Here is a 24,318-nt window from a genome sequence, read left to right on the forward strand (position 1 = left end):
ATAAAATCATTTATAGGTAAATTAAACTTTGACCAACTCCAGAGTTGAAGGTTTCTTGTTATATGTAAGTAGATCCAAAGCTGTTTTATGAAAAAAAAGTCTAGTGGTTTTCCTTTTTATAAATGCAAGTGGAAGTTTGGAAAAGGATAAATCAGTTCCTAGAGGTATTTACAAGTATTTACCCCCTTATTCCCCAATGATCTTGTGAACATCAGATGTCACATTTCTATTCTTTGCCTTTGGTGTTTTGTTAAGTTCAGAATTATCTGTTTCTAATTAGAAACCTGTTTGCTTTTTGAATATATTATTCCTTTTTGTTGAGAACGTTGACTCCTCTCTTTCTTTGGCAATCTTAAAGCTATAGAGGTTACGCATTAACTTCAAACAATTGTGTGGGTATACAGTATGTACCCAAATCTAAAACAAGTTATTTGGCAATTTTTTCTTTATAAAAATTTAGACCTATATGGATCTACATTAGATAGCCAATGAAATTATGTGTACATTCATATAAATGTTTGAGAGGAACTGAAATATAACTGGTATAGGCTAAGTATTCCAAATCACTTAATCAAGAATAGTCATCCTTTCTGCCATATCAAGAATGCAATATGTGATTTGCTATTATCTTTTCTACCCTGTGTATAAGTACCCACCTCTAGATGAAAAAGTCTATATGCACGAATATTCCTGACTTCTTTGAAAGATTAGAAAGTAAAAATAATTAAAACACAATAACTTTTAAAAAGGAATAGCGAGGTTTTAAAAAATTGTCCCAGTTGTTAAAAATGGGCCAAAGCTGGTGAAAAAGCAGGATGAATTTAATGAGGATAAAGTATTGATATAGAAACTGGCTTGGTGTAGTACAGGCATTTCCAATCTCTGGCCACATAAATTTATAATAAAAGTATAAAAAGTAAAGGAAGTTTGTTATTTATATACAGTATATTAACTAAATTATATATTTTATATGTGTCCCAAGATAATTCCTCTTCATCAGTGTAGCCCAGACTAGCCAAAAGGTTGGACACACCTGGTGTAGTGGTTAAGACACCTGACTACAAACCAGGAAAATTAATTCTTATGCATGGATCACTTTGGACCAGTCACTGTCTTTCAGCCCAGTTCATAAACTGAAATGAAGTCTACAAAAAATGTAAAGTCATGGACATCGCAGATTTAATAAAAAAATCAAATTATACAAATAGATCAGCTATGTGTTGAGAGTATTGACTGCCAAACTAGCTTTCATAGCTTCAGTGAATCTATATGGACATTACCTCAGTGTGGAGTTCACATTGTAATGAAAAGAATTCATCCAAAAAGAAGCAAAAGGTATTAATTACATTGAAGCTGCTAATTTTTAGTAGAATGAATAAAATGCATGCTTGCAAAGTTTCCAAACTTTGTTTGCTTCCAGTATCATGGAGTGAAAAGAAGTGATAAAAGAAATGAGCATGCCTTCCATACCCTGAAACGTCCATACCCCATGGATGGGTATATTGGCACCAAGAAGAAAAATGGCCACTGGTTTTCACAATACATCTAGGCCTGCTAGTTGAGCACTTCTACTAGCCAATTCTGAAATTCAAGTTTACCATGATATATGGTAAAATAATATATGCCGTTATTCTATGCATACATTTTCCAATTGCTGAATAGTAGCATTTTTTTTCTTTTAGCCCATGCTTCACATACTACAGCTTTTAATTTTCCTGTGTCTTGTTTTATATTAGTACTTAAAAATGTAATAGTTAGAAGTCATGTAGACACATGCCTATTTTTTATGCAAGCTGAAAATATAAACAGAAGTGCAAGAAAATCATTGGTAGGACAATAGGATATTTTCTTTATCTTTTATCTACACAATTACAATTTGATCTTTTTTTCTTCCTGAACTCATCTGTATCATAACTGCAGGTTATTTTATTGAAATTTTATTAAATTCGGTGGTAACTTCTGCAGTTATAGATGCAACTTGTAAAACATATTGCACATATTTGCCCAGCTGTAGTTTATGAATATAACTTATCAAACAGAATGAAACAGATCGTTGATCTGAAATGCAACATTTCATTTTAAATTAAAAATTCACACGCAAAATAAACTAGTAGCTCAAGTAGGAAATTAGACAAAGAAAAGGAAAATAGTATTTTATCCATTCTGATTTTGTTTCTTTACTTCTCACTAATCTCCATTTCTTTATTAATATTTAAGTTTTCACAGTTACCAAAAATGCTTTCAGGTGTAATATTTCTCAGTGATACCAAAAATTGCAAATTTAAACATAATAAAAATCTAGTTTCTGCTCCATTAAACCTGTTTTAAAATGGGGTTTCATTATTTGCTTCCAGATGAGGCTGCCCATTACATGTTCATCTCATGAAAAAAGCATGATAATGGCCAGTGCCAAGTGGTGCATACTACCAGTATCACAACATGCCTGTTGCAGAAATAAAGTATGATTCTGTTCAAAATTAAATTGAATTCCCAAGGAAGGTGTAGCCACCAAGGGGAATCTCATGTCACTCTAATCATCTAATGGAAGTTAAGTCCTCTTCTTATAATGCCCTTGTAAGTCTTTCAGTATCATCTGTTCTCTTAACGTACGCCTTTCTTATGCCAGTGAAGGAAGTTACATTAACCAGCACATTGTAGACTGACTGCAAGCAAATGTCCATGTAAATCCTGTTACAATATAAAGCAATATTTGATAGTTTATTTGGATGGAAAGATCTCTAGCTGGATTATTCCATAGCAAAAGGAATTTTAGAGTCTTCTTTTAATGGACCACTTTGGCCTCTTTATCTACTTTAGACCTTTGAACAACAATACATTAATTGTTTCCAATTTTAAAATCTTTTCTGGAGAATACCTCTCTTGATGGATCCTATTCTAATTGAGGATTGATTCATCAATTCCATATCTTAAATAAAAGCAAGTTCAAAAATGGCTGACTGGCCCCACCCATCAGGACTTTTTCTGTTAGTTGTCCGTAGCAACTGCCTCTTTAGCCAGGTTCTGTTATGGCTTTATTCTGGTCTCTTAACCTTAAACTGAAAAGTGTGTTTCTTGGCCAAATACTTAACATGCTATTTTATGTTTTTGAATTTGATCTAATATATTGCAAGCCTCACCTCATTCACTAGAAGGGCTGATGCCACTGGAATAGCATCAGCCCTTCCAATGACTGGAATATGTTGTGTTCACTAGTTTTCAATGTTTTGTTTTCTTTGCACATTAGCAATTAAAATTGTTTTTTTCATCCTCAATTCAAATAAATTAATTCTTAGTCTATTTGTGGAAAAAACACATGGAGAGGTATTTCACAATGACTCCCAATTATATGAGTTGTGTTTTTTAAGTTGGCTTGAAAGTATTTTTCTAGTCCTACTTCTTGCTTATTAGAACAAGATAAATAAACCATAGAGAGTTCTCTAATTTTTTAACATATACATGCTAACAGGAAGAGTTGTTGGTATGTATTAATGTAATGCTTTTTAAATGTTCAGCCAGAATTCTAGTTGAGTGTTTACTTTAGTCCAGCCAACCTTCAATCACGATAAATTTAACCTTAGTTAATTAAATGTTCTGCTTTTCAGATCATATTGCCTCAGGAAGTTACATACATCAGTAAGGAATTCATTGTAGAGCTAGTAGCATGCACTATGTATTAATGGAAAAGATGAAACATATTCTGAGATTTACAAAGCAAGTTGCAAAAAGAGAAAAGAAAAAATAGAAAAAAACTAATCTGTTCAACAGTGCAAAGGTGCTTTCTTTAGAATAGTGTTTTCTTTTTGGTGTCTTTAAGTGTTGAATCCTGGTGAGTACCTGAACAGGTTCCTCAAGTTTCCTTGACAAGATTTTTCAGAAGTGGTTTGCCCTTGCCTGCTTCCTAGACTGAAAAAGATTGACTGACCCCAAGTCATCCAGCTGATTTTGTGCAGGACTAGAAGTCATGACTTCCTAGTTTCTAACTCAGTGTCTTAACCAAACATTATACCAAACAGTCTCTTAGAGAAGGTAAGAGACTGTTTCTGGACTGAGTGCCACATACAGCATGCTGGGGCCCACATTTCTCCCCCCCCCCACACACACACACCCAAGTGAGATTAAGGCAAAGAAGTGTACAGGGAAAAAAGTTCACATTTTAAAAGAATTAAACATTTAATTTATTACAGTTACTGAATACAATTAATGTTATGACTGACAAAGTCAGAAAAGCAAGGTCAGATTGAATTACTAATTGTTTGGAAGATCACCAGGAAATAGTAACATTGTTGGCTAGGCTAGGAAATTAAAGCAAATCTTAAAAAAAGGCAAGGGAAACCGTCTTTCATGTTATTTATGCAAAAACTGTATTCCACAAATACATCAGCAGAAGTTGAGCTCGACCTGAAGAAGACTTTGCCTTTAACACAATTATTCTCCATGCATTTAATAAGTATCGTCTTTCATAGAAATAGTGCAGATATTTAATAGTCCTCTGGTCATGGGCAGAATGCTTGCTCTTTGGATTTTGCTGTTAACAGTATGTCAGACATCTTTCTGGCAGCTGTTTGTTAAAATCTGCACTGTATCCAGATACTGAAATTCTAGTCAAGCAGAGAGCTATTGACTTCTGAAACAGCATTTGAAAGTTACGCTAACTTGGATTCATTAATACTCATAGTTGTAATCAGCACCCACTGTAATATGAGATTACTATGAGATAAACAGCTTAAGATAGCACATTATTAATCTTGAAACCCCAGGGCCTTTCCGATCAAAAGACAGAGCATTTTGGTTTTGTCCCCATCTAGCAATCATAATGTTGCAGCAGTCCTCCTTTCTTTCAGAACAAAACAAAACAAAAAAACAAAACAAAACAACACGCAGACCTTGGCTATGAAAGTGTTCAGCATCTCTTATCTTAAATCATCAGTGTTTATTGACAACATGCAATTTCTGCAAAGTTGGATTTTTCCCCCCATCCAAATTCCAAATGCAGTTTGGGCAAAAATCATGATAATGTTCATAGATATTTTTTATCAAAAAAGACACAGGGATTCTTCACTATCTTCTTCACTATCTCAAAAGCAGCTCTGTAGTTTTGTGATCCTAAAATGGCTACTGGGTTTGGAAGTAAGCTGACTTATTTCTAGCTCAGCTGCGTGTAACTTGAAATGCAAAAAAACAAAAGAAAGGAAATGTTTTCTGCAGTCAGCTAAGCTTGTGGGCAAGACACAAAGTTCCCTCTTTGGAAGGAACTCTTGCTGTAAAGGAGGTCCTTTAAGGGGAATCCTGGCCTGATTTGCAAGAAATGAAATCAATAAGAACACTGTTTTCCCTCTTCACTTTAAATTTTGTGTGTCCAAGACACCTTTAGTGATTTTTATTACAGTACGCCACCATAAAACCACCTTCTAAACTGTGAAACTGAAACGATATTTGATTGCTACAGGATCAGTAATAGTGAAATGTGTTTTATATATACCTTATTTTTCGGAGTATAAGACGCACCGGACTATAAGATGCACCTACCTTTTTTGGTGAGGAAAACAAGAAAAAGAAAACTGCCTCTGCCACCCAGCAATTTTGCCTCGTTGCAGCAAACAGCAAATAGCCTGCTTTACTTTCATTTTCGTTTTCAGCATAGCTTGATTAGCACAAGGGAAAAAAAATCTGCTAGCAATTTACCTCCTTGCAGCAAGCAGCAGAGGCCCACGCAAAACAGCTGAGAGTCGGGAGGCCGATCCAATCAACTTGTCCTAATTAGGCTGTGTTGAAGCTGAAACGAGCTGTTTCTTCTTGCTGCTTGCTGCAAGGAGGTAAACTGCTGGGAGGCAGAGGCCAAAGGGTGGGAGCCAGTGGGTGGGCGGGGCTACATTCAGTGTATAAGACACACCTAAATTTTCACCCCCTTTTTAGGATGGAAAAAGCTGTTCTAGACCTGGGAGAAAATAGCCAGGTCTTTAATAGTTTCCGGAATACCATGGGAGGCATCTGGACTTCGGGGGGGGGGGGTAACATTCTAGAGGGCACATATGTTTCAATAAAGGCATACTTTCTGGATCTACAAGTTGACCCAGAGACTGCCCATTCTGCCCAATCACACCAGACTTCATGTCTCCAGTATGCTATACGAGAGTTCCATGTCTTAACTGATGTGAAGGCCACTGGCAGATTCTGTGCATATCGAACTACATCTGTTTATTTGTTTGTTTGTTTGTTTATTCATACATACAATTTATGTATGGCTGTCTGGGCAGTGGCAGTAATTTTGGGTTAAAACAATAATTTAAACAATGCAATTAATAAATGCCTGAATTGCAATTCCCACTTACAGTAAAACGTATCTGGCACAACTCACCTAACTTCGTAGCCTAAGGGCCTTTTGGAAGGATTAGAGATGAAAAAGATAGAAAATATCCTCAATTCTGTGCAGGGTGGATTTGATTTAAATCAACTCAATTTAAATCATGATTTAAATCACTAGTAAAAAGGCTCAATTTAAATCAACTCAATTTAAATCATAATTTTTAAAAAGCAATTGTCATTTCTGTCCCGCAGCAGCTCCTCCTCTGACCCGCTGTTGACTCACCGACAGTCCCATTCAATTTAATGGGACAGCTGGTGATGCGGCAGTGACATAGCAAGGTGAGGGATGTGGCAGGCAGCAGATGAGTGGATGCCCGCTAACAGGCACTGCCATGATGGATCTGAAATGACAGGTGCTCTTTAATATTATATTTATAAACTGCTTAGAAGCTTTCACTTTCATTTTTACTGCTTGCTCTTCCTCCTCACATTTAGAGCCTGGTGGTACAGATGCATTTCTCTTCAAACAATCATACAGTTTGTAGTGTACATAGATTTGCAAAACAATGGGATAAAGGAATATTCCTGAACTTTGTTTTATGATTTATCTCATGGTTACTGTGAAATTGTGTGCATGCATCAATGCAGTGCATGTTACTGTGCATACTTGCAGAGTTTGGATTCATTGAATGAGTTTACCAAAAATGTAAATATTGCAGAATTATACAGCCTCATGCTACATAACTAAGCTCCGTTTCATGCTGAATAAACTAAATTATTAATGTATCTTAAATACATTGTTTAGATAGATTTTTACTCCAAAAGCATTTTATTAAAATAAATTTGATAAAAATAGAAATACAATTTAAATCAAAACATGCAATTTAAAATTTAAAAAATACAATTTTTTTAAAAAATTAAAAAGTCATCAATTTTTATACATCCTGATTCTGTCTGATGTATTGATTCTTTTGTTAATTGTCACATTGAAGATAGAATGGTTGTGAAAATAGTTTGTTGCTATTTACCTGGTGTTTTTCAGGTATATTTACCTGGTGTTCTTCTGAATGAAATGAAAGAATGTTGTCATTGCTATATGTCAATTCTACTTCTAAGCTTACTTCAGATTTACTGATTGCTTCCCAAGCAATCATTAAAAATTTATAGTCTTGTAACTGTATGTCCTTTTTTTTTCTGTGCTGAATCAGTGTTCAGTAGATTGCCTTCATATATTCTACTATTTATATAATTTCTGATGTTACTTGTTATGTTACTTAACAAGCTTGTTATGTTACTTCTTTCTGAATTAGATGATTAACTCTTAACGATTACTTTTGGAAAGTCAGAAAATACTTGCATTTGGTAGCTTTCAAAAATATGTTTTAGATATTATCATTCTTAGAGAAATGCCTGTTTTCATTCTGATGGAAACATTGATTTATTTTAGATATAATTTATTCAGATTTTTTGAAATTTGGTTATTTTTAATTTTAAAAATTGTGTATATAGATACAAAGTTATATAGATCCATTTTATTCAATATAATTTCCTGTCATGATTTTAGGCTTCATGTTAGTTGACCTCTGTGAGAAACAAGATGTTGGAACGGATAAGCATTTGGCTAGGTTCAGGAAGACTATTAGATTATCAAGTGGTTTTCATTGTTTGTTTGTTTATTTGTTAAATTTATTTGCCACCTATCACAGCATCAGGCTACTCTTAAGTGGATTACAGCAATAAAAAGAAGAAAATGAAGGGGTGTAAATAGAACAGAAGTAAAATAATAGAACAATAGTCATAGATAGTCACAGCTTGATGGATCAAGACAGACAGACAGACAGACAGACAGACAGACAGACAGACAATGTAGATAGATAAGGGTCTACTCTAATTCATTAGAATCTTACTAGAGATTGAACTGGCCATACAAAGTGAGTCACCATGGGTCACTATTTTCCTATCCATATGAGTTAGAATACATTCACCACTTATCTTGAACAAATGACTTATTGAAAGAATCTTGTGCGTGCTTTATATTTATGAAATTCCAATTAACTCCTAACAAAGCAAGTGGAATATTTCTATTTATTTTAGTATTCAAAGGATATTGAAGTCTTCCAGGACCAAAAGCCTGGCTTTGTGTTGGGTGAGACTATGGTGGCAAATTTTTAAATATGACATGTATTTTGTTTATTATGAAACAGTAATGGAGCATTCTATTCTTCTACTTGAACCTGCTAATACAATCAAGAAAGAAAATCCATCCCATATTGCTGCACCTCTAAATGTGATTAAAGGCGAGGTGATTAAAATTATAGGCCCACTTGATGTGGGGTTACAAAGAAGACGTATTTATCAAAGAATTATTAATTATAGAATTGCCTTTATAGAATTGCTGAGTAGATTGGCATATGGAATATCCACCATATTTCCTTTTGTGGATTAGATCTGCTTTGAAATTATTTTGATTGTTACCTATATTGAATAGTACAGCCTAAGTGTAACATAACATGCATTGGATGACTTTAATTATGTCATAAGAGGCTATTTTTAAGAATAAAACACAGAAATGTAAAAAAAAAAACTTTAATTTTTTGCACCTGTTACTTTCTTGTGGTGTATTCATTCGTTTTTTTTTCCCTAACTGTGAACTAATATGTTAACACACAGTTCCCTTTTATTAAAAAAAATGCAAATGCTTTTCATATTATGGGTTATTTTTGTCATTTCCTGCATAGTAAAAATATGGCTAAGTGCAGGGTGTCAAAAACTAGAAATATACTTGGGATTTGCCTAACTGCTCAGTGCATTATAGCCAAATATTTTCATCATATTCATCTGTCGCTTGTCAAGGCATTGTAGAAACATTTGTGCAGCTAATTTATAAGTGTGTGTGCATAAATGCTAATATATTAGGAAGATTCTAAAATATAATTACAATTACAGTTGAACTTGCGTTCCTATATAAAGTTTCCTTCAGAAACATGTCTTTCTTTTCTCTCATCCATATTTCCAATCAACATCAAAGCTCATAGTCCATCTTTTCCATCCTCTTAGTTAAAAGGGGTTCTTTGTGAGCCAGGCCATTTGTCCATCATTGTTTGAGGTCCAAACATTGGCAAAATGCTCTGTCACTGATCCAGAGTGTTGTGAATGGCAGCTCCAAACTGACAATTGCAAGTGGCGCCTAGAAATATTCCTGAGAGGATTATTTAACCTTTCAATTTAGGGGGCACAAAGCCCGGCTGATTAATGAACTTTCTGATGGATGCTGATAAGCGGATCTGTTTCTTTATTTCCTCTAAAAGTGATTTTTTCCTTCTTCCCCATATTACTATAATCTTGAACATAAAATGTGGCAAATAGATTAAAAAAAAAAAACAGCACTGGAGTTTATCTGGTTGGCAAACTGGAGGAGCTAAATTAAAATTGGTAATGAAAGCAGCGGCTGAGCCCCATGTATGTTTTTTTTTTTAATGTGTTATGTATTTTGAAGAGACTTCCTCTCCTCTTTGCTTGGTAGTGACTCTGCTTTTGGTACACAGTCTGGTCTGGGTTTCTGTTATCCACCCCACCCCACCCCCCAAAAAATGAGTTGTGTTATCTGGATGACTGCAGACACATATGCATCCCCCTTTCTCACTGCATGGGCAGACAAGGTCGATAGCATTACAAGGTATTTGTGGCAGTGCTTGTTTCAGTTTTCAGAACTGCCAGTTTCCAGCCAGATTTGAATTACAAAAGAAGAAGCTGGCATGAAAATTGAAAGGGTTTATCGGCTAGTCTGAAGCCTCATAGCACATTGCTTATTTATGCAGTCCATTTGCTCTAGGAATGTTTTTTTTTAAAAGGGGGAAATACATTTTTTAATAAGGTCATAAAGACCCAGATATGTTTAAGATGGCAAAATAAAATATAGATAGATACCTGTATCTTTCCAGGAAACGATTTCACTTAATGTTGCACATTAATTTAGAAGAGCGTTTATGTTACTGTCATAAATGTGAATGTTTAGTTTGGATGTACAGGTCGTCTCTAAGGATTAAGGCGGATACCTCAGCTACTTGACTTAATATTTAAAATATAAAAAAAGTTCCCAGTTCCATAAGAAATGATTGAAATTTTAATGCCCCGCCTTGTTTAAATAATTCTTTCATTCCATATGAAATAGCTATGCAACATTGAATGGGTGGCATGCCCTTTAGGGAAAAATAAAGTTTTGTTTTGTTTTATCATGAAGATTTAAGATTAGCAACCTGGAAGTGTTAATAGATAGATAGATAGATAGATAGATAGATAGATAGATAGATAGTGTTCTGGAACCTGACTTATAAATACAAATTACATAATATTTCACTGTAAGAATTGACTATGAATTAGAAGACTTTTGAAATCTAATATTTGTATGATAAGGGTTAGAATTTTTTTTTTCATTCATTTTATTTCCAAATTTTAGATTTGGCATTCCAGTTTGAAATTCTGCCAAATCAAAATTTACCACAGTAAAAATTGGGAGAAGCCATAGAAATAGATTTCATTCTGACATTTGGATATACATATTTAAATATTTTGCTCTGTAATCTGTTCTGCTGGGAATCACAATTAAATAGAATTATTACCATGTTCCATCTTCAGATCAAAATTAACAATATGAATATAATTTGCAGGGGAACAAAAATTGGGAGAATTTTTTTGGATTTCAGTATTAAAATAATATAGTATGTATTAAATTAGTTTACCTACCAGTATTTTAAATAGTCTTGTCTGAAATTAAGATTGTTAAACCTCACATTTCTTCAACAGGTGTTTATTAAAGTTTCATAAGCATTTTTAAATATATATGTGCTCTGATGATGCTACCACTTGATTTTTTTACTTTTTTTTTAAAAAAAAGCAACATCAGAGGAGCCATTCTCCTCTATTATGTATATAATACATGTTTTTTTAAAAAAATCTGCCAAACTAAAGAATTCTTTAATAAAAAGGGAAACTCTGGAGTGTATGACATGTTTAACAACATACTCACAAACTGCATATATAATTGTTATTGAGAAAAGGGTGTTATAGGGTTAAAAACTATAGAAATAAAAACAATTAGAAAAAAGAAAAAGATATAAAAAGATTAAAAGAAAAAGTGAGAAGCAGTAAAAGTTAAGGAAAAAGAAAGGGAAAAAAACTACCTAAAGAAGTGACTTCCGCTCTTCCTTACAAGAATTATAAACATAATCATTACCATTTCCACTTTCAAAATTATATATCATGGTTCCTTTCTTCCCATAAAAAATATGGTATTTTTAATCAGTAAATCCTCACATTATCAGTTTAGTTTTATCCATTTCCAGCAAAAAGTCCATAAAAGGTTTCCAAGATTTTGTAAAAATGGTTATTATTCCTTCCCTAATCAGACAAGTTTAGTTTGGCCATAACAGCAAGTTCTGTCATCTTCACAATCCATTCTTTCATGGTCGGTATTTCTATTTTTTTTTAATTAAAAAGTTTTTTATTTTAAACACATTAAAATAAACACAAAACATACACCACTTATGTACATATCATTTTTCTGTTGTTAACAACTCATTTAAGCTGATCTTTTCTTATTATTTACACATATTCTAACTTTTTCTATATTTTTTCAATCTTTGTGCCCTCTTTCATGAAAGTATATATTATTTAATCAATTCATTCAAAAGAAATAGATATAAACAAAGTCCATAAAAGTACAATTATTGTTCCTCTTGTCTGTTTAAAAACATTTATAATATAAAAATTGATTTGCTTTTTGCTGTAAACTAAGGTTTAAATTCTTGTAGTTTTCCCTTTTTCTTCTCTGTTAGTCACACTGTGGGTCATAGGAACATTCACCAGATGGTCCAGTTAAAATGCTGCCCCAAAGATCTCTTTTAGCTTTTAAGGAATAATAATCCAAAATTAGAAAGTGGGGTTTGATCATTGTCCATTGTCCATTGTCCATCAGGCTTGAGACTACAAGCCTGATCTTCTTCCCTTGGTTCCTACAGTAGTAGTGTACTTCCCAGATGCACAGTCCCTCTAAGTCTTGCAGGCTTTCTCATGAGCAGCTGCCTTCTGGAGCATGTGTGGGCACACTCTTCACCTTCTGACATGTCTTTGAACATCAGCATCCCAAAGGCTTTAATCTAACATCATAAATACTTTTAGTACTTCAAAATATCCTCAGCTCTTCTTCAGTAGCAGCATATTGAGCAGCACATTCAACCTCCAAGGCACCCATATCATTAATCACTTTATCTCTTGTATCTGTCGTTTTCTTAGTAAAATACAGGAATAATTTACTTTTGCTTTTTCCTTCACAATATGAAATGATGCCATTGTATTGTCACTAAAGAGATTATTTACCTCCAGCAATGTCATACACTGCTGCCATCCAATCCTGCTTGGGCACCTATATTGCTGGGCAGTTGAGTTGACTTTTATTCCTTGAGTGGCTCTCCTGGGAGTGCATTTTGTGGGTGCACGTTGTTCATGCTCTTGGGAGCACCCTCCTGCTGCAATGAGACAATAAAATAGGATTTGGGGGCAGGTGATCAGGGAGAAAGAGATCTTTACAATAAAAAGAAATTTCAAACAGGTGGTGATATAAACTCATATTTTCAAAACAAAGCAGGTAACAATTCTCTACTCAAGGATATGTTATATTTGTTTCATTCTTCCCCAGTTTATTGTTAAATATGCCTATAACATGCCTTATCTTGTTTATTTCTTCCAGAGCTTCCACATTAAAATAGATACTCCTGTGTTCTGGTATGAGCCTATTTGGATCTTAGTTGAGTGCAGGATAAAGACTGTTTTGGAGTACATGATTAATCATTTTTGCATTAGATGCTAATATTTCTACAGGTTTTATATTATGGATTTAGTTCCTTGTCCAGAAAATGTATTGGGCCATTCATTAGCTATAATTTAAGATCAATATCTATTTCTGTATATTATATTTTTTAAACAGATCTGCAAACATCTAGAAACAAATAAAGTTATAACTAGAAATCAGCATAGATTTGTTAAAAACAGATCTTCTCAAACCAATCTTATTTCATTCATTCCTTAATGATACTACATCCACATGGAGAGAAGTAAGCAATGGGGTACCACAAGGTTCCGTCTTAGGGCCAGTACTCTTCAATATCTTCATAAATGACTTAGATGAGGGAATAGAAGGGGAACTCATCAGATTTGCAGATGACACTAAACTGGCAAGAATAGCCAACAGCCCAGAAGAAAAGTTCTTTTTAAAAATGTCCCTGAGAGATATTCAACATCATCATTGCAGTCTTTTGACCAATCCAGAATAAGAACAGTCATGCAAAAGTAGCAGTGAACAGCATAAAGCTCTGGGCCTACTTAGTTTATCACTAAATCAGTTCCTGAAGATTTATTTGGCAAAGATTACAAGCTTTAGCACAAAATGTGGCAATATTGGGTGTAATAGCTGAGTCAATATCTGTCAAATACAAATCATCTTTTAGTTTGAAATGGACTGATGTTAGTACATAGTGCAGATCCTGTGACAGTGTGATCTGTACAATGCAACATGACTCAGTTTCAATATCTTCTGTACCTGTAGGGAAAATCTTATCTCCCACAGGATTATTACAGTACATACTCTCTAAGATCACCGATGGCATAATATGAGGCAAGCCAACTTAAAAGTTATGTGTTGCTTCATTATTTAGATGGATAAGGATAAGGAATTTGGCCAGTAGGATAAAAATAAAACGAGAACAAGAACAACCACCTCCAGATTAGATGGTATCTGAAAATTTAGCCAAGTCCATTTGACACTCATAAGCTAGATGTTTAATAATTAGTCTGGATTTTTCAAACCCCAATAATGATAATGTTTCAGGGAGAATCCAATGAAGCCAATTAGAGTTCTACATAACTGTACCAAGTAGACCAGGGCTGAACAACTATGGCCCCTTTACGGCCTGTTGACTTCAACTCCCAGAATGCCTGAGCCAGGAATTCTGGGAGTTGAAGTCCACAGGTTGTAAAGGGATCATAGTTGCCTAGCCCTGAAATAGACTGAAATTAGCAATCAGACTAAGAGCTGCTAAACCTACTAATACCTGAAATGTATCCTGTATTAAAACCTAAGGAATAAGAATTAAAGTGTGACAGTCTGGGATGTCCTCAGGTGACTGCTTGACCATCCTAATACCTTGTTTTAATTCCTTTAAAACATATGATGCTGAGGCTGTTTCAGAATATTCCTTGGTTATATATCTTTCATTTTCCTTGCATTGTTTAAATACTATTATTCTCGTAATGGATTTTCCTGGTTAAATCATTTCTTCAGGTGCTCTTTTCTAGAGAAATTTTAAAAAAATTATCTAGCCCTGGAATAGAGAAAATTAATCATGTCTGGTTCTAGGTGTCTGAGTTTCCACCATTGTTCTTGTGTTTTCCAAGATAATTCTTTAGTACAATGGTTCTCAACTTTTTCTTTACCACAGACTCCCTTTAAATATCTTTTGTGGCCACAGACCATGACCATGGACCACCAAGACTTAACTCAAGATCATAATATTTCCTCAAGCCTTCGCAGACCCCCTGTGATGACATTATGGGCCCCCAGGGGTCCACAGACTACAGGTTGAGAACCACTACTTTAGTACATTAAGATGGCTGTCGGTTCTAGTTGCTCAGGACAACAAACCTCTAACATAAGAGCTTTATTTTTTGCAGAATGCAACTAAAGGAGAACAGTCAGTTATAGTTTTTAATAGCTTACCTTTAGATTGGACAATCTAATACAGTATTGACTTCATATTTTGCATCTCAGCTGACTTACAAAACACATAGACTTTTCAAAATTTCCCAAGCATAATAGTAAGTAACGCTAGTACTCTGTAACAGAGATTAGCCACTTTTTTTAGGAGAAGAAAGAGAAGAATACCATCACATAATATTTAATTCTTTTAAAATTTGTGGTCTTGCAAGAATTTGGCTATGTTTAATTTTTTTACTCAGTTTGGAGTTTCTGTAGGTATAGCCAACTAGCTGTGGCCAACTTGCTACAGCCAACTCACTGCAGCCCAACTCGCTGTGGGACAATGTAACAGTTCAATTACAATAATTTAAAATAAATAAAAAAAGTATTTTAATTGTTGTCATTTGCACTTCATTCTATCCCTCATTTTGTATCCTTCCTTTAATGATTCTATGCCACCATTTCTTTGATATTAGTGTAATTTTTGTCCTGCAGCAAGTTGGCTGTGACGAGTTGGCCATGGCGAATTGTCATAAACCCCAAGAACAGTCTCCTCCCTCCACCCCCGGGTCTTCCTAGTGTTTTTCCACAAGTGCAATTTTGTTAATCGACAAGTGTCGATCCATTGGTGGTGACAGGAATTGTCTGACTGGCTTGTCACACATGGGCTGAGAAAAAGTGGTTGCCTCACCCAATCCTGCTTTCATGCCTAATGCAGGATAGTGCTCACAGTCTCCTGAAGATTGACAACATGGCATACCAAGGTTTGCACAAGGGTTTATGACAAAACATTAGGAAGACTCGAGGGGGATGGGGACTATTCTTAAATACTTTTTGAAGAGCTGAAGGTAGCATAGTGAGTAGAACTGCATTTATATCTGTGTGGTGGGATAAATTATGAACTGAGTTTTAGTTTTTTTGTATTTTAAAAAGTATATGTCTATCTTGTAATATTTGCAATATATATTGTAGGGCAGTAAATTAGGAGTTTTTGGAAGCCGCAAACAGTGGGGATACTGAAAACTTCACAAAGCAAACTCACTGATCCTTGTGTTGTGCAGCGCAGTGTAGCATAGTTTTTAAAAAGCAGTCAAAACTCTGTTCTTTCAATGAATACTGTAGAAGTACATGGAACTCCAGCACTGCTTTACCGAAGTAGATATTTATGGATCTAGTTAAAAGAAATATTTAATGGGAATATCTGAATAATATTTAGGAATCCAAAGTGAAAGCAGAATGCAAATAAGATAAATAAAATCACTGATTGATTTCTCTCAACTGAAATTTGAAAAAAAGAAATTGTCCATTTCGCACTGTACTATAATTCCCCCCCCCCACTTTGTCCGCATATGTAGCTGTAAGATAATACAGGGGGGGTGGAAACCCCGGGAATAAATAATATCTTTTAATTAGTGAAATTTAAGTCAGATACATATCTCGAGAAGTAATGAGCTTCATAAAAAGAAGGCCTTATTGGATCAAAGTCAGTTTAAGATAAGGGCATCTCAAGGTCACCGAGGGAGCTGCCCAGCAGGGCTATTTGCATAAAAAATTACTGTTAGAAATAGGCGAGCAAGGCAGCCCTGGCATTTTGATCTCTTGGCCTTTGTCATGGAGATTCCTTGCAGAGAAGGGAGGAAGGCCAGTGTCCCAGATAATGATTAACTGTTTTAATGGCATTCATTCATTCATTCACTCATTCTGCACTAACTACTCATGCAGAAAAAAGGGTTATGTAAAATGACATTAGAAGAAAATCATTTGTAATCGTTGCATCGGGGCTGCACTTTGAGGAGACATTAGGAGTAAATCCGTGGCGTGGTAGGCTTATGCTTTATCTTCTGATATTTACTGAGTTTACTGGTGCATGAAAAGCTTTCAGGAAGAATAGCAGATGGGATGGACCTTTTATAGGTAATGCTATCTACTGGGTTATTACTTCTATATATTGATAGTGAAGTAATCTTCAAAATATCACTCTACAAAATATAGATTATTTAAATGTTTTTAACAAAAAAAAATCCTATAGCAGAGCTGCTGCTATTATTTTCTACCTATTGGATCGGAAACCTTAAATGCTTTTTAAAACCGGAAATAATTAGAATATAGTGAGCTTGACAACATATTATGAGGTTCTTTTTTCCTCTTTAGACTTTTGGACAGCTGTAGGGAGGTAATGCATAGTTAAACTGAATGGCAAGTATTCAATTTAATTTGTCTCCTTAAATCTGACCTTTTCAATTACATAAACAAAAGGAAGTGCCAGACAGACATTTTTTGAGGTCATAAAGACACACATACTTCTTGCAGCCCAAAACTCCTTCAGGGTTTTTAAGAGTTTTGAAATGGAAAAAAAGCTACTTTTCATAAAAAAATTTTGTTCTCATGTATTCTGCACTTTTGGGTGCCAAACTAATATTTGGTGGACATGATTTTCACCAGTCATTATTATCAGTTAATTATAATAATCAACTCTGTGAGTCTATTCAAACAATTCAAATATGGTGATTATTACATTCAGAAATAAAAAGATTCCACAAATCGTAAGGTTAATTGTTAAGGAATGGATATTAAATAATAGGTTTTTAATTGTATGATTGAGATCATTTTTAAGATGTATTCATACCTGGATATAGTTACCTTTTTAAAAAATTCAAGTTAAAAGTGGTATTAATCTGATTACCTCTAATTTTCACTTTTTTCCATCCATTCATTTCAAGGATTGTGTAAGAGCATTAGGATAAACCAGGAAATTCTGTTCCTTCTTGAGATTTCTAAAATACTGTAGTGATTTTTTTTCTTTTGTTTTAAACCATGTTAGCTAAAGTTTTCTTTCTTCAGTTTCTATTGTGTAGTGAAAATGTGTTTTAATGAAGATGTTTTTTAAAAGGCTTTTTATACTCCAAAATTCAACCTATCTGTAGGTAGTGCTCCTTTCCTTGACTATCAGGTTTCCCAAATTGTTAGAAGTGGTCTTCCTTGCCATGTTTGAAGGAGATAAAGGCAAGAATTCATCTGTGCCTTAAATCTAAATTTAGATACTTGGAGCAGGAATTCTCAAACTTTGCAGTGCCTTGACCCCCTAAAATAAATTAATATCTGTGACACCTCCCATGAATACAGGGAGTGTTCAACTTACAACAATTTGTTTAGCAACCATTCAGATTTGCAGCAGCACTAAAAAAAAAAGTAACTTACATCCAGTCGTTGCACTTACAATCATCGCAGGATCTCTATGCTCATGTAATCAAAATTTGAGTGCTTGGCAACTAGCCATGTGATTTACAAAGATTGCCGTGTCCTGGTGCTCTTTGCAACTTTTCCAGCATGCTTCCTACAAGCAAAGTCAATACGGGAAGCCTTAAAAACCACATGATTCGTTTAATAAGTGCAATGATTCAGTTAACTCTGGCAAAGGAGGTCATAAAAGTGGGTGCGAGTTTTCTAAAGTTTCTTCAATAAAGAGCAAATATCAATATATGAGGAATGAGAATTTATCTCAAAAACAATATCCAGGTTTCAGCAATTACACAAAATTGAAAACTCATGGAGAAATGGTTGTAAATTTGATTATTTTTTATGGTTTAATTCTAATGAAAATATATTTCTTTATAAAGAAACTATATACTATATGCATAGTAGTTTCTCTGTTTGTATGTTTTAGAAATTGTTAGTTTTACTTACAACCATAATTGGGATTAGAATTTCTAAGGCAGATGTTAAATAACTCGCACCCACTTTTATGACCTCCTTTGCCAGAGTTAACTGAATCACTGCACTTATTAAACGAATCATGTGGTTTTTAAGCGAAAAGTCTTTCCCCACAAAATGAAAGCAAATGTTGACAACAATTGAACCTTAGATGTCCATGTAATGATGCTTGTTCACCCTGGGCCGGAGCCTTGTAATATCATACTTTGGGCTTGTGGCAATTTATAGAATGAGACTCTAAGAGGAATACATTTTTACACTCAAATGTTATGCTATGGTTCTGTATGTTTTTTAAGATTGTTTTTATCCCGTCTTTATTATTCTTATAAATAACTCAAGGCAGCAAAATATCTGACATTCCTTCCTCATCCTGTTTTCCCACCAACCACAGCCCTGTGAAGTAAGCTGGGCTAAAAGAAAGTGACTGGCTAAAGTCACCCAGCTGTCTTTCATGCCTAAGGGGAGAATAGAACATACAACCTCCTGGTTTCTAGCATGGTGCCTTAACCACTAGACCAAACTAGCTCTCTATTTTTCTCATATTTTGCTATATTTCTATGTATATACGTATGTATATACAGATATAGTTATAAAAGCCGTGTTGGCGCAGTGTTTAGAATGAAGTATTGCAGGCTAATTCTGCCTATGCCAGCAGTTCAATCCTCACCAGTTCAAGGTTGACTCAACCTTCCACCCTTCCGAAGTCAGTAAAATGAGGACCCAGATTATTGGAAGCAATATACTGACATTGTAAACCATTTAGAGAGGGCTGGAAAGCACTGTGAAGTGATATATACCGGTAGTAAGTCTAAAGTAATATGAGTATCTATTTAACATACATACTGTATGTATGTTAAAACAACATTTAAGCTTGCACACATTCTGTCACTAAGTTGATTTGTACTCCTATGATAGTCATATTGGATATCATGTTAGAGTTTATATACTATCTATCTTTAGATCCATATTTTATCCCACATTCTGGAATAATATTTTAATATTCACATATTTTATCCCAGAAATTCTGCTTTCACTTTTAAGTTAATGTATAATATAACTGCAGTACATTTTTTCCCAATTAGTAACAGATGTAATTCCACTGCTATTGATTTGTCTGAAGTGGTGTAGGGTTTTCTGCCTAAGCAAGAGGGTTGGACTAGAAGACCTCCAAGGTCCCTTCCAACTCTGTTATTATATTATTATACTATATTGTTTTAATTTAGTTCATTTTAATTGGAATTTTACTAAGTTTCATTGCTGCCAATTTTTTTGTTTCAGACTAGACCAGGACCACTCAAGACGGCTGACTCTTATTCTGTGCAACCTGCTTCAGCATACTGTTACAACTGTGGAGAGAAAGGCCACTATGGATTTGTAAGTCTCTTAATGTTATGAATAAACAATGTTAAGGATATTGTTGTGTTACCAACCAGCAGAGTAAGTGCACAGAGAAACGGTACTGAAAGCAATGAATACAATACATACAAACTGGTTTAACAAAGCTTTTACTTTGTAGTGAAAAACAATTGCATAGTCTTTTAATCAATCCAAGTCTTTAGCCATTCAAATCAGTCCAAAGTTACAGATATCTTCTTACCATACAAACAGCAGTAAGTGATAAACAGCAATTCAACACTGGTAACAAATCACGATGGTAGCATCCACTTCTTCACACACGACAGTAACAGTTCAAACCAACAAGTCAAGCAGTAAGTCAAGTAAGAATGACTATAGCTCGGCTCTCTCCTTATATACAGTTTACACTAGTAATTATCCACTTAAGATAAGTGGAGTCAGCAGTGCAATGACTCAACAGTACAATTAGGATAATTGCAGTCAGCAGTCAGTCAGCAGTTAGTTACAATGACTCATCAGTACAATTACTCAGCATTACATCTTAAAGTTACAGAATACATTTAAAGTTATAGAACAATATATTGCCTGAACAACTTGTTAGGCTTACACCATATCCTAATAAACAATAAATACTTTGCTTTCTGATAAGGTTCATATTTGTTTCTCAATTACTATAAAACAAATTGCATACCACATACTTATTAAAAAAATTCTGCAAATGATCTAGAAAAAACTAAACTCATGTATTCCTAATCATCCGTCATGTAATTTAAGCCCAAAACGTATAAAGTTGGATATAGGGTTGAAGTAGACAGTTTTAAGTAACTGTTATAAGAAAATAACTAAATCAATAAAATTGGGATTCACAAATCAGTGTTATTAAAATGTTCAGGCAGTTTAAATCCAAAACATAGAAGATTGCAGTTTATACCCCACAAAGACAATGGCTATAACTTCTCTAAATAAATAACTTTATCATAACAAATATCGGAAGGCCATTAAATATTGGAGAATAACAATTTTTGTCATCTATATTTCAGCAGCAATATGTATACATTTTATTGATTAAGAACTACCAAATTATTTTCAATGCCTGTTGAGTACACAAATGCACATATAGTACACATACACACTATACCAGAGCCAGTTTGGTCTAGTGATGAAAGCAGCAGACTAGAAATTGGGAGACTGAATTCTAGTCCCATCTTAGCCATGAAAGCTGGCTGGGTGACCTTGGGCCAGACACTCTCTCTCAGCCCAACCCACCTCACAGGGTGGTTGTTGTAGGGAAAAAGGAGGAGAAAGGTATGTTGGCTATAGCAATAGCACTTAGTTTTATATACCTTCCCGTAATGTTTTACAGCACTTTCTGGGAGATTTACAACATCAGCATATTGCCCCCAACAACCTGGCTCCTCAGTTTACTGATCTCAGAAGGATAGAAGGCTGAGTCAACCTTGAGCCTACCAAGATTGAACTTCAGACTATGGGCAGGGTTAGCCTGCAATACCACATTCTAACTACTGCACCACCAGAGCTCAGTTATTTTACAAATAACTCGAGGTGGATATGTTCACCACCTTGAGTTATTTGTAAAAATAATAAAATGCAGGATATAAATAAATCATTATTTCTATGGTTTGGAGAAAGTCAGGAAGACTGTTTTAATTGCATAGAGCTGGAGGTCTTCGATAGATTATCAGAATGTAAATAGAGCTTTTGAAAAGAGCTGTGGTTGGGAATATCATCAAATTTTATTGGGGGAGTAAAAATAAAATAGCAAATGGAAGACATTTATTATGATAAATATCCTGTACGTTATTGTATAAAACACAGCCAAATGGTGCTTTAAAAATAGCATAGTCTACTAATATAGTTTAAAAATGGGTATGTTGTTTAAAATTTCCTGGAATTTATATGGATTGATAGTTAAAAATACTACATATGATCTGTGCAGAATTCCCCATTCTAGAATTCTTTCTAGAAATAGTTGGAATTATTTTACCACATTTCACATCTTAAGCTTCAGTGAACATCTGGCTGGTCAGATACAAGAAAAAATGATGAGAAATTGAATGACTTAATGGAGCTTGTTAACATTTCATAGACTTCATTGAGATTTTACAAGAACTTGTCATTTCTCAAAGACAGTGATATCAAATCACAATTTTAAGTGTTACCAACCTGTTATAAAAGAGAATTAAGAATCTGTAGGTATGTCAAAATGGTACTAACCAATACATTTGTTTGTTAATAAATGCAGTGAGGGGTTTGATTAAGAAAAGGTCAACAGTTAAGAGTGGTCTAGATTAACTGATACAGAGGTTTCCTGCATCTGTTAAGGCTTGCTAGTATAGTTTAGTGACCAAATAGTATTCATTATAATGAATTGGAACTATCCTCAGAACAGTTGTGTATTAATTAAATCATATGGATTCAGAGAGATATCTGCCTTACATGTGACATCATGTGTTCTGAAGCAAGAACAGGTTTCCAAAAGATGTACAGGTCTCAAAAAAGATCACTGTTTTCAGCACCTTCATATCTTGCATTTTTCAATTCTTCTTTGAATATCGGGAATGAGAAACTATGAAGACATTGCAGCTTGTGTTATAGACATTATCACAATCCTCAAGGATTAAAACATACATCTGTCTGTCCATCCATCCATCCATCCATCCATTTTCATTCATTCGTTCATTCATATTCTTTCTTGCAGTCAATGGCCAGCAGGATGGATTTGATTTAAATCACAATTTAAATCATGATTTAAATCACTAGTAAAAAGGCTTGATTTAAATCAACTCAATTTAAATCATAATTTTTAAAGAGCAACTGTCATCTCTGCTACTCCTTTGGCCCACTGTTGACTCACCGATAGTCCCAGTGTTGCAGAATATACAGCCTCATGCTACATAACTAAGCTCCATTTCATGCTGAATAAACTAAATTATTTATGTATCTTAAATAGAAAACTATCTTACGATAGATTTTTACCCCCAAAGGTTTTTATTAAAATAAATTCGATAAAAATAAAAAAAAATCCGATTTAAATTTTAAAAAATCCGATTTTTTTTATTTTTTTTCAAAAAATCATTGATTTTTATCCACGCTGATGGCCAGTCTATAAAACATAATGAATACGTTAGTTTAGGAATCTGCAACTATTAGCATCAGTAGAAGCAAAGAACAAGCTACTAAGCCATATTCTTCTGGGAAACGGAGCTGAAAAGAAACCTACAGGATTAGCAATCAAGAGTGAATGATGCTGAGAATCTTTTCCCTTTAAAATGTGTTCATGCAAGAATCTAAACTGGAGAACTCATCCCAATGTTAGTTAAATCTTACTAGTCACATTTGCGCCCACATCTGCAAATTGCAGGCCCCCAAAAGAAGAAAACAAAGGAGAGACTTTGTAGCTCTGCCTAGCATTCATATTCCAAGCTGTCAGTCAGATACAACTTTTCTCAGGTGTGTTGATGAGAGCTTGAGATTTCTATCCTGTGTGTTTTACCTGTGGTGCTAAGGAACATCTCCAGAGTATTTAAAAATACAAAGCATGTGGCGGTAGTGGCAGTTGACTTAGAAGAGACAGGTCTGGGAAGTACATGTCATACACTATTCAGATTATTATTCAATGGATCCATGTTAAAACAAGTAGGAGTGGCTATTTTTAGAGGCCTCTACCTTTTTTTATCGACTAGGGCTTTACTGTCAAGCTACTAAGGGAAAGGCCATCTTCTTGGAATATCTGTCTTTACAGCATCTCCAGAAACTTTGGAGGAGTATACTCTACAGCAATCAAAGGTTATTTATCCTTATTTAATAGCTAGTGATAAAATCACTAGAAAGCAGTGTGTAGAAGTAAATGGAAAATCACTGAGAGGTCTTTATTTCTTCCATGAAACTACTCTTTATCATGATGATTCACATACATGAGTTATATGTCTGAGTGGAGCTCACTCAGAATCTTCTCAAGCTTATAAAAATGTCTCGCCGAAAATTTTGGGCCTGTGTTCTTTGGAGATCAGAATCAGACTCCTTTTCCAAATAGTAAACGAGAAGTCATTCCCTTTGCTCTTTGTTTGCTTTTCACTTTCATTGAGATCAGTATATGTTTTTAGTTTTTTTGGGTCCATCCCAGACATTGTGGATTTTTCAAAATTGATTGTTGCAGCCATTAGATTTTGTTATAAGAT

The 24,318-nt window shown here is 34.4% G+C and overlaps 1 protein-coding gene across 1 annotated transcript in view; it reads left to right on the forward strand.

The window, feature by feature from the left end:
- ZCCHC7 (zinc finger CCHC-type containing 7) overlaps positions 1–24,318 on the forward strand; it is a 134,349-nt gene that overhangs the window by 104,623 nt on the left and 5,408 nt on the right. Inside the window, exon 7 of the mRNA XM_034410764.3 lies at positions 20,042–20,137. Coding sequence (XP_034266655.1) covers positions 20,042–20,137 — 96 coding nt within the window. The remainder of the gene's footprint in view (positions 1–20,041; positions 20,138–24,318) is intronic.

The sequence above is a fragment of the Pantherophis guttatus genome, chromosome 2, assembly GCF_059756535.1.
Source record: "Pantherophis guttatus breed Tessera chromosome 2, ASM5975653v1, whole genome shotgun sequence".
NCBI lineage: Eukaryota > Metazoa > Chordata > Lepidosauria > Squamata > Colubridae > Pantherophis > Pantherophis guttatus.